A 12,500-nucleotide genomic window follows, 5' to 3' on the forward strand; every position below is an offset into this window, starting at 1 on the left:
GACAACATACAACATACAAACATACAACACACAACACACAACATACAACCACAACATACAACACCAAAATACACCACAACACACAAACACACAACATACAACACACAACACACAACAAACAACACCAACACACAACATCCACACACAACACACAACATACAACATACAACATACAACACACAACACACAACATACAACACACAACTACAACACACAACATACAACACACAACACACAACACACAACATACAACACACAACACACAACATACAACACAACAACACACAACATACAACACACAACACACAACACACAACATACAACACACAACACACAACATACAACACACAACCACACAACTTACAACATACAAACAAACATACAACACACAACACACAACATACAACACACAACATACAACACACAACATACAACACACAACACACAACATACAACACACAACACACAACATACAACACACAACACACAACATACAACACACAACACACAACACACAACATACAACACACAACACACAACATACAACACACAACACACAACACACAACATACAACACACAACACACAACATACAACACACAACACACAACATACAACACACAACACACAACATACAACATACAAACATACAACACACAACACACAACATACAACACACAACATACAACACACAACATACAACACACAACACACAACATACAACATACAAACATACAACACACAACACACAACATACAACACACAACATACAACACACAACATACAACACACAACACACAACACACAACATACAACATACAAACATACAACACACAACACACAACACACAACATACAACACACAACACACAACATACAACACACAACACACAACATACAACATACAAACATACAACACACAACACACAACATACAACACACAACATACAACACACAACATACAACACACAACACACAACACACAACATACAACACACAACACACAACATACAACACACAACACACAACATACAACACACAACACACAACACACAACATACAACACACAACACACAACATACAACACACAACACACAACACACAACATACAACACACAACACACAACATACAACACACAACACACAACACACAACACACAACATACATAATACAACACACAACACAAAACATGTGTTTTTGTTTACAAGAGATCTTCTATTGAGAGTTTTTTAAACTTCCTATAAATGATCTGTTCTTTTCCTCTGTATCTACTGCGTTGCAACAATGAAATTTCCCCATGTGGGACAATAAAGGATTATCTTATCTTATACATAATACAACATACAACAGACAACGTACAACATATTCAAAATAGAGTTATTTATCAATGTATTTGTTTATTTTAATTGATTTTATTCATTTTTTAATTTGGGGGTTAAACTGGAAAATAAATGTATAAATAAAGTGGATTGGATTGGAGAGACAGTGCTGTAGTTTGTTAAATGTTTGTGATGTAACACGTTTCCCATTTGAAAATACAAAAAAAACACTTTGAACGTTCAGAAACCATTGACATTTACTCTCGTGACTGCGGAAAAGAAAGTGCAAAGTAATTATAGTTTCTTTTATATAACAACGTGTTCTCACAAATCAATAACATCAGCAGCTTTTTACCATCGAAAAAACATGGACAAAATCAAAAATATGGCGTCTAAACCAGATTTGGAGAGACTCCATGCGTTTGTCTCGCAGAGACCTCGTGTCCAGCACGGAATCCATGAAGTCTGTACTGACCTTTTTCTTTGTGGTTTTTCAGATAAAACATGGATGCACACTCCAGAGGCCCTCGCCAAGCACTACATCCCCTACAACGCTAAGGTAAGACCGGCAACAGGGTTTAGACCTGGTTTAGTCCTGGTTTAGTCCTGGTTTAGTCCTGGTTTATACCTGGTTTAGTCCTGATTTAGACCTGGTTTAGACCTGGTTTAGACCTGGTTTAGTCCTGGTTTAGTCCTGGTTTAGTCCTGGTTTAGTCCTGGTTTATACCTGGTTTAGTCCTGATTTAGACCTGGTTTAGACCTGGTTTAGACCTGGTTTAGTCCTGGTTTAGTCCTGGTTTAGACCTGGTTTATACCTGGTTTAGTCCTGGTTTAGACCTGGTTTAGTCCTGATTTAGACCTGGTTTAGACCTGGTTTAGACCTGGTTTAGTCCTGGTTTAGTCCTGGTTTAGACCTGGTTTAGACCTGGTTTAGTCCTGGTTCAGTCCTGGTTCAGACCTGGTTTAGTCCTGGTTTAGTCCTGGTTTAGTCCTGGTTTATACCTGGTTTAGTCCTGGTTTAGACCTGGTTTAGTCCTGATTTAGACCTGGTTTAGACCTGGTTTAGACCTGGTTTAGTCCTGGTTAGTCCTGGTTTAGACCTGGTTTAGACCTGGTTTAGTCCTGGTTCAGTCCTGGTTTAGACCTGGTTTTGACCTGGTTTAGACCTGGTTTAGTCCTGGTTTACTCCTGGTTTAGTCCTGGTTTAGACCTGGTTTAGACCTGGTTTAGTCCTGGTTTGGACCTGGTTTAGACCTGGTTTAGTCCTGGTTTAGTCCTGGTTCAGACCTGGTTTAGACCTGGTTTAGACCTGGTTTAGACCTGGTTTAGTCCTGGTTCAGACCTGGTTTAGACCTGGTTTAGACCTGGTTTAGACCTGGTTTAGTCCTGGTTTAGACCTGGTTTAGACCTGGTTTAGTCCTGGTTCAGACCTGGTTTAGTCCTGGTTCAGACCTGGTTTAGACTTGGTTTTGACCTGGTTTAGACCTGGTTTAGTCCTGGTTTAGTCCTGGTTTAGTCCTGGTTTATACCTGGTTTAGTCCTGGTTTTGACCTGGTTTAGACCTGGTTTAGACCTGGTTTAGTCCTGGTTTAGTCCTGGTTTAGACCTGGTTTAGTCCTGGTTTAGACCTGGTTTAGTCCTGGTTTAGTCCAGGTTTAGTCCTGGTTTAGTCCTGGTTTAGTCCTGGTTTAGTCCTGGTTTAGACCTGGTTTAGTCCTGATTTAGACCTGGTTTAGACCTGGTTTAGACCTGGTTTAGTCCTGGTTTAGACCTGGTTTAGTCCTGGTTTAGTCCTGGTTTAGACCTGGTTTAGACCTGGTTTAGTCCTGGTTCAGACCTGGTTTAGTCCTGGTTTAGTCCTGGTTTAGACCTGGTTTAGTCCTGGTTCAGACCTGGTTTAGACTTGGTTTTGACCTGGTTTAGACCTGGTTTAGTCCTGGTTTAGTCCTGGTTTAGTCCTGGTTTAGACCTGGTTTAGTCCTGGTTCAGACCTGGTTTAGACTTGGTTTTGACCTGGTTTAGACCTGGTTTAGTCCTGGTTTAGTCCTGGTTTAGTCCTGGTTTAGACCTGGTTTTGACCTGGTTTAGACCTGGTTTAGTCCTGGTTTACTCCTGGTTTAGTCCTGGTTTAGAACTGGTTTAGTCCTGGTTTAGTCCTGGTTTAGTCCTGGTTTAGACCTGGTTTTGACCTGGTTTAGACCTGGTTTAGTCCTGGTTTACTCCTGGTTTAGTCCTGGTTTAGACCTGGTTTAGTCCTGGTTTAGACCTGGTTTAGACCTGGTTTAGTCCTGGTTCAGACCTGGTTTAGTCCTGGTTCAGACCTGGTTTAGACTTGGTTTTGACCTGGTTTAGACCTGGTTTAGTCCTGGTTTAGTCCTGGTTTAGTCCTGGTTTATACCTGGTTTAGTCCTGGTTTTGACCTGGTTTAGACCTGGTTTAGACCTGGTTTAGTCCGGGTTTAGTCCTGGTTTAGACCTGGTTTAGTCCTGGTTTAGACATGGTTTAGTCCAGGTTTAGTCCTGGTTTAGTCCTGGTTTAGTCCTGGTTTAGTCCTGGTTTAGACCTGGTTTAGTCCTGATTTAGACCTGGTTTAGACCTGGTTTAGACCTGGTTTAGTCCTGGTTTAGACCTGGTTTAGGCCTGGTTTAGACCTGGTTTAGACCTGGTTTAGTCCTGGTTCAGACCTGGTTTAGACTTGGTTTTGACCTGGTTTAGACCTGGTTTAGTCCTGGTTTAGTCCTGGTTTAGTCCTGGTTTAGACCTGGTTTAGTCCTGGTTCAGACCTGGTTTAGACTTGGTTTTGACCTGGTTTAGACCTGGTTTAGTCCTGGTTTAGTCCTGGTTTAGTCCTGGTTTAGACCTGGTTTTGACCTGGTTTAGTCCTGGTTTACTCCTGGTTTAGTCCTGGTTTAGACCTGGTTTAGTCCTGGTTTAGTCCTGGTTTAGACCTGGTTTTGACCTGGTTTAGACCTGGTTTAGTCCTGGTTTACTCCTGGTTTAGTCCTGGTTTAGACCTGGTTTAGTCCTGGTTTAGTCCTGGTTTAGTCCTGGTTCAGTCCTGGTTTAGTCCTGGTTTAGTCCTGGTTTAGACCTGGTTTAGTCCTGGTTTAGACCTGGTTTAGACCTGGTTTAGTCCTGGTTCAGACCTGGTTTAGACTTGGTTTTGACCTGGTTTAGACCTGGTTTAGTCCTGGTTTAGTCCTGGTTTAGTCCTGGTTTAGACCTGGTTTAGTCCTGGTTCAGACCTGGTTTAGACTTGGTTTTGACCTGGTTTAGACCTGGTTTAGTCCTGGTTTAGTCCTGGTTTAGTCCTGGTTTAGACCTGGTTTTGACCTGGTTTAGACCTGGTTTAGTCCTGGTTTACTCCTGGTTTAGTCCTGGTTTAGACCTGGTTTAGTCCTGGTTTAGTCCTGGTTTAGTCCTGGTTTAGACCTGGTTTTGACCTGGTTTAGACCTGGTTTAGTCCTGGTTTACTCCTGGTTTAGTCCTGGTTTAGACCTGGTTTAGTCCTGGTTTAGTCCTGGTTTAGTCCTGGTTCAGTCCTGGTTTAGTCCTGGTTTAGTCCTGGTTTAGACCTGGTTCAGTCCTGGTTTAATCCTGGTTTAGTCCTGGTTTAGTCCTGGTTTAGACCTGGTTTAGTCCTGGTTTAGACCTGGTTTAGACCTGGTTTAGTCCTGGTTCAGACACTGTTAGTTTCGTTGCTCTTCATCTCGTTTCCTGAAGTCGTTTGGTGGTAAATGACTCTGAACATCAGACATTATTTGGCTCGTTTTAAACTCGATTAAATAAAAAGGAAGTGTCCAGTCCATAAAACACGTCTTTGGAGTTCAGTGAGGAGACTGTTTTCAAAGACGTTTAAAGGACAGAAATGTCTCAGTCTCACACTGACCTGCAGTTGCCGTGGACGACTGATGTTCTGACCACTACAACCTGAAGACACGGTCCAACTGGACATTATAACGTACTTTCAGTTCATCACAGGACCAGGACCAGGACCAGGACCAGGACCTGGACCTGGACCTGGACCAGGACCTGGACCTGGACCTGGACCAGGACCTGGACCTGGAATGAAACAAACTGATTTAAATAAACTGTGGATATAGAATCTTAACGTTAAAGTTCATTTGAAGTAAAACCACAGGAGGCACAATGACAGAATGACACAATGACGCGATGACGCGATGACACGATGACGCTATGACACGATGACATGATGACGCTATGAAGCTATGACGCTATGACAATATGACATGATGACGCTATGACACGATGACACGATCACGCGATGACGCGATGACGCGATGACACGATAACACGATGACGCTATGACGCGATGACACGATCACACGATGACGCTATGACGCGATGACGCGATGACACGATGACATGACACGATGACATGACACGATGACATTGATGACACGATGACACAATGACACGATGACACGTCACGATGACACTATGACACTGATGACACTGATGACACGATGACACTGATGACACGATGACACTATGACACTGATGACACTGATGACACGATGACACGATGACACGATGACACTATGACACGATGACACGATGAATGACACGATGACACGATGAATGACACGATGACATTGATGACACTGATGACACTGATGACACGACGACACTATGACACGATGACACGATGACACGATGACACGATGACATGACACTATGACACTGATGACACAAATGACACGATGACACTGATGACACGATGACACGATGAATGACACGATGACACAATGACACGATGACACTGATGACACTGATGACACGATGACACGATGAATGACACGATGACACAATGACACGATGACACTATGGCACGATGACACGTCACGATGACACTATGACGCTGATGACACTGATGACACGATGACACGATGAATGACACAATGACACTGATGACACTGATGACACGATGACACGATGACACGACAACACTATGACACGATGACACGATGACACAATCCCACGATGATACGATGACACAATCCCACGATGACACGATGACACGATGACACTGATGACACGATGACACGATGACACGATGACACGATAACACGATGACACGATGACACGATTGACAAGATGACACTGATGACACGATGACACAATGACACGATGACACTGATGACACTGATGACACGATGACACGATGAATGACACGATGACACAATGACACGATGACACTATGGCACGATGACACGTCACGATGACACTATGACGCTGATGACACTGATGACACGATGACACGATGAATGACACAATGACACTGATGACACTGATGACACGATGACACGATGACACGATGACACGACAACACTATGACACGATGACACGATGACACAATCCCACGATGATACGATGACACAATCCCACGATGACACGATGACACGATGACACTGATGACACGATGACACGATGACACGATGACACGATAACACGATGACACGATGACACGATTGACAAGATGACACTGATGACACGATGACACGAGGACACTGATGACACTGATGACACTGATGACACTGATGACACGATGACACGATCCCATGATGACACGATGACGCGATGACACTGATGACACGATGACACGATGACACTGATGACACGATGACACGATGACACGATGACACGATCCCACGATGACACGATGACACGAGGAAACGATGACACTGATGACACTGATGACACGATGACGCGATGACACAGATGACACGATGACACTGATGACGCGATGACACGATCCCACGATCCCCTCGATCCCACGATGACACGATGACACTGATGACACGATGACACGATGACACGAGGAAACGATGACACTGATGACACGATGACATGATGACACGATGACACTGATGATGCGATGACACGATGACACGATCCCACGATCCCACGATGACACGATGACACGATGACACTGTTGACACGATGACACGATCCCACGATGACACTGCTAACACGGTGACACGATGACACGATGACATGACACGATTACACTATGACACGATGACACTGATGACGCGATGACATTGATGACGCGATGACACTGATGACACGGTGACACGATGATACACTGATGACACGATCCCACGATCCCACGATGACGCGATGACACGATCCCACGATCCCACGATGACGCGATGACACGATGAGGCGATGACGCAATGACACGATGACACGATCCCACGATCCCACAATCCCACGATCCCACGATGACACTATGACACGATGACACTGATGACGCGATGACATTGATGACGCGATGACACTGATGACACGGTGACACGATGATACACTGATGACACTGATGACACGATCCCACGATCCCATGATGACACGATGACACGATCCCACGATGACACTGCTGACACGGTGACACGATGACACGATGACATGACACGATGACACTATGACACGATGACACTGATGACGCGATGACATTGATGACGCGATGACACTGATGACACGGTGACACGATGATACACTGATGACACGATCCCACGATGACGCGATGACACGATCCCACGATCCCACGATGACACGATGACGCGATGACACGATGAGGCGATGACGCGATGACACGATGACACGATGACACGATCCCACGATCCCACGATCCCACTATGACACGATGACACTGATGACGCAATGACACGATGACACGATCCCACGATCCCACGATGACACGATGACGCGATGACACGATGAGGCGATGACGCAATGACACGATGACACGATCCAACGATCCCACAATCCTACGATCCCACGATGACACGATGACACTGATGACACGATGACACGATGACACTGATGACACGATCCCACGATGACACTGATGACACGATGACACGATGACACTGATGACACAATCCCACGATGACACTGATGACACGATGACACGATGACACTGATGACACGATGACACTATGACATGACACGATGACACAATGACACGATGATACTGATGACACGATGACAATGATGACGCGATGACACTGATGTTGCGATGACACTGATGACACGATGACACAATGACAAGAATACACTGATGACCCGATGACACAATGACGCTGATGACACGATGACACTGATGACACGATGACACGATGACAAGATGACACGATGACACGATGACACTGATGACACGATGACACGATGACACTGATGACACAATGACACTGATGACACAATGACACGATGACACTCATGACACGATGACACGATCCCACGATGACACAATGACACGATGAAACGATGACACTGATAACACGATGACACTCATGACACGATGACACGATGACACGATCCCATGATGACACGATGAAACGATGACACTGATGACACGATGACACGATGACACTGATGACACGATGACACGATGACACGATGACACTGATGACACGATGACAGTGATGACGCGATGACACTGATGACACTGATGACACGATGACACGATGACTCTGATGACACTGATGACACGATGACACGAAGACACTGATGACACGATGACAGTGATGACACGATGACACTGATGACACTGATGACACGATGACACGATGACTCTGATGACACTGATGACACGATGACAGTGATGACACGATGACATGACACGATGACACTATGACACGATGACACTGATGACGCGATGACACTGATGATGCGATGACACTGATGATACAATGACACGATGACACGAATACACTGATGACACTGATGACACGATGACACGATGACACTGATGACACGATGACACTGATGACACGATGACACTGATGACACGATCCCACGATTCCACGATGACACGATGACGCGATGACACGATGACGCAATGACACGATCCCACGATCCCACGATGACACGATGACATTGCTGACACGATGACACTGATGACACGATGACACAATCCCACGATCCCACGATGACACGATGACGCGATGACACGATGACACGATCCCACGATCCCACGATCCCACGATGACACGATGACACGATGACGCGATGACACGATGACACGATCCCACGATCCCACGATGACACGATAACACTGATGACACTGATGACACGATGACACTGATGACACAATCCCACAATCCCACAATCCCACAATCCCACAATCCCACGATCCCACGATGACATGATGACACTGATGACATGATGACACTGATGACACGATGACACTGATGACGCGATGAACCTGATGACACGATGACACTACACAATGACACTATGACACGATGACACGATGACACGATGACACTGATGACACGATGACAGAATCCCACAATCCCACAATCCCACGATGACACGATGACACTGATGACACAATGACACAATGACACGATGACATGACACAATGACACTATGACACGATGACACTGATGACACGATGACACTGATGACGCGATGACACTGAAGACGCAATGACACTGATGACGCGATGACACTGATGACACGATGACACTGATGACACTGATGACACTGATGACACGATGACACTGATGACACTGATGACACAATGACATGATGACACGATGACACGATGACACGATGACACTGATGACACGATGACACAATCCCACAATCCCACGATGACACGATGACACTGATGACACAATGACACGATGACACGATGAAATGACACAATGACACTATGACACGATGACACTGATGACACGATGACACTGATGACGCGATGACACTGAAGACGCAATGACACTGATGACGCGATGACACTGATGACACGATGACACGAATACACTGATGACCCGATGACACTGATGACACTGATGACACGATGAAACGATGACACGATGACACTGATGACGCGATGACACGATGACACTGATCACACGATGACACGATGACACTGATGACACGATGACACGATGACACGATGACACTGATCACACTGATGACATGATGACACGATGACACTGATGACACGATGACACTGATGACACTGATGACACCGATGACACGATGACACGATGACACGATGACACTGATGACACGATGACACGATGACACGATGACACGATGACACGATGACGCGATGACACGATGACACGATGACACTATGACACGATGACACTGATGACACGATGACACTGATGACACGATGACACTGATGACACAATGACACTATGACACTTCATCTTTTTGAGAAACGGTTTTCATTTCTGGACAAAGTTTGATTTCTCTTCCATGTTGTTGTTCGTGTTGATGTTGTTGTTTGTGTTGTTTGGCTCAGTTTCTTGGAAACACAGAAGTGGTATAGACCTGGTTTAGTCCTGGTTTAGACCTGGTTTAGACCTGGTTTAGTCCTGGTTTAGACCTGGTTTAGACCTGGTTTCGTCCTGGTTTAGACCTAGTTTAGATCTGGTTTAGACCTGGTTTAGTCCTGGTTTAGTCCTGGTTTAGTCCTGGTTTAGTTAATGACACGATGACACTGATGATACGATGACACTGATGACGCGATGACACGATGACACTGATGATGCGATGATACTGATGACGCGATGACACTGATGACACGATGACATGAATACACTGATGACCCGATGACACACTGACACAATGACACTGATGACACGATCCCAGGATGACACTGATGACCCGATGACACTGATGACACGATGACACGATGACACTATGACATGACACTGATGACACGATGACACTGATGACGTGATGACACTGATGACGCGATGACACTGATGACACGATGACACGATGACACGAATACACTGATGACCCGATGACACAATGACACAATGACATTGATGACACGATGACACTGATGACACGATGACACTGATGACACGATGACACGATGACACGATTTCACGATCCCACGATGACGCGATGACACGCTGACACGATGACATTGATGACACGATGACGCGATGACACTGATGACACAATGACATTGATGACACGATGACGCGATGACACGCTGACACGATGACGCGATGACGCGATGACACGATCCCACGATGACACGATGACGCGATGACGCGATGACGCGATGACACGATCCCACGATGACACGATGACACGATGACACTGATGACACGATGACACGATGACATGACACAATGCCACTATGACACGATGACACTGATGACACGATGACACTGATGACGCGATGACACGATGACACGATGACACTATGACACGATGACACTGATGACACGATGACACGATGACACGATGACACTGATGACACGATGACACTATGACACTTTGTCTTTTTGAGAAACGGTTTTCATTTCTTGACAAAGTTTGATTTCTCTTCCATGTTGTTGTTTGTGTTGTTGTTGTTGTTGATGTTGTTGTTTGTGTTGTTTGGCTCAGTTTCTTGGAAACACAGAAGTGGAGGCTCCCAAGGGCACAGAGGTGGTGAAGGACGCCGTCAGGAAGCTCAAGGTAACACACACACAACCTGAACCACTGAGGGTCCTGGGGTCCCGTTGATGGTCCTGGGGGTCCCACTGAGGGTCCTGGGGGTCCCTTCAAGGATCCTGGGGGTCCCGTTGATGGTCCTGGGGGTCCCACAGAGGGTCCTGGGGGTCCCGCCAAGGGTCCTGGGGGTCCCGTTGATTGTCCTGGGGGTCCCACTGAGGGTCCTGGGGGTCCCGCCAAGGGTCCTGGGGTACTCGCCCCATCCTGGGGTCCCGTTGATGGTCCTGGGGGTCCCACTGAGGGTCCTGGGGGTCCCACTGAGGGTCCTGGGGGTCCCGCCAAGGGTCTTGGGGGTCCCGTCGAGGGTCCTGGGGGTCCCACTGAGGGTCTTTGGGGTCCCGCCAAAGGTCCTGGGGGTCCCGTTGATGGTTTTGCGGGTCCCACTGAGGGTCCTGGGGGTCCCGCCACGGGTCCTGGGGGTCCTGCCTCACTTTTCAATCTGACAAAAACAGTTGAAGCTCACTTCAAACTCTCACCGCACACTCCGCCCTCACGTCCTGTGCAGACTGAGCAGCAGGAAAATGGAACATTATCGTTATAAACAGGCGAATCTCGAGCAAAAGTACAATTTACCTGGAGATGACGACCACCCGGTCCATGTTTAGTCCTGACTCTGGCACCAGCAGGAGGCCGGTCCATGTTTAGTCCTGACTCTGGCACCAGCAGGAGGCCGGTCCATGTT

General features: G+C 46.2%; 1 protein-coding gene across 2 annotated transcripts in view; it reads left to right on the forward strand.

Annotated features, from left to right (window-relative positions):
• Positions 1 to 1,814: 1,814 nt before the first annotated feature.
• LOC140382556 (PTB domain-containing engulfment adapter protein 1-like) overlaps positions 1,815 to 12,500 on the forward strand; it is a 27,298-nt gene continuing 16,612 nt past the window's right edge. For both annotated transcript variants that reach the window (XM_072465921.1, XM_072465922.1), the window contains exons 1-2: positions 1,815 to 1,877; positions 11,711 to 11,782. In XM_072465921.1, coding sequence (XP_072322022.1) covers positions 1,827 to 1,877; positions 11,711 to 11,782 — 123 coding nt within the window. In that variant the 5' untranslated portion in view covers positions 1,815 to 1,826. The remainder of the gene's footprint in view (positions 1,878 to 11,710; positions 11,783 to 12,500) is intronic.

This window comes from Eucyclogobius newberryi, unplaced genomic scaffold, assembly GCF_026437365.1.
Source record: "Eucyclogobius newberryi isolate DKJ021-1_F unplaced genomic scaffold, fEucNew1.0.hap1 SCAF_101, whole genome shotgun sequence".
Taxonomy (NCBI): Eukaryota; Metazoa; Chordata; class Actinopteri; order Gobiiformes; family Gobiidae; genus Eucyclogobius; species Eucyclogobius newberryi.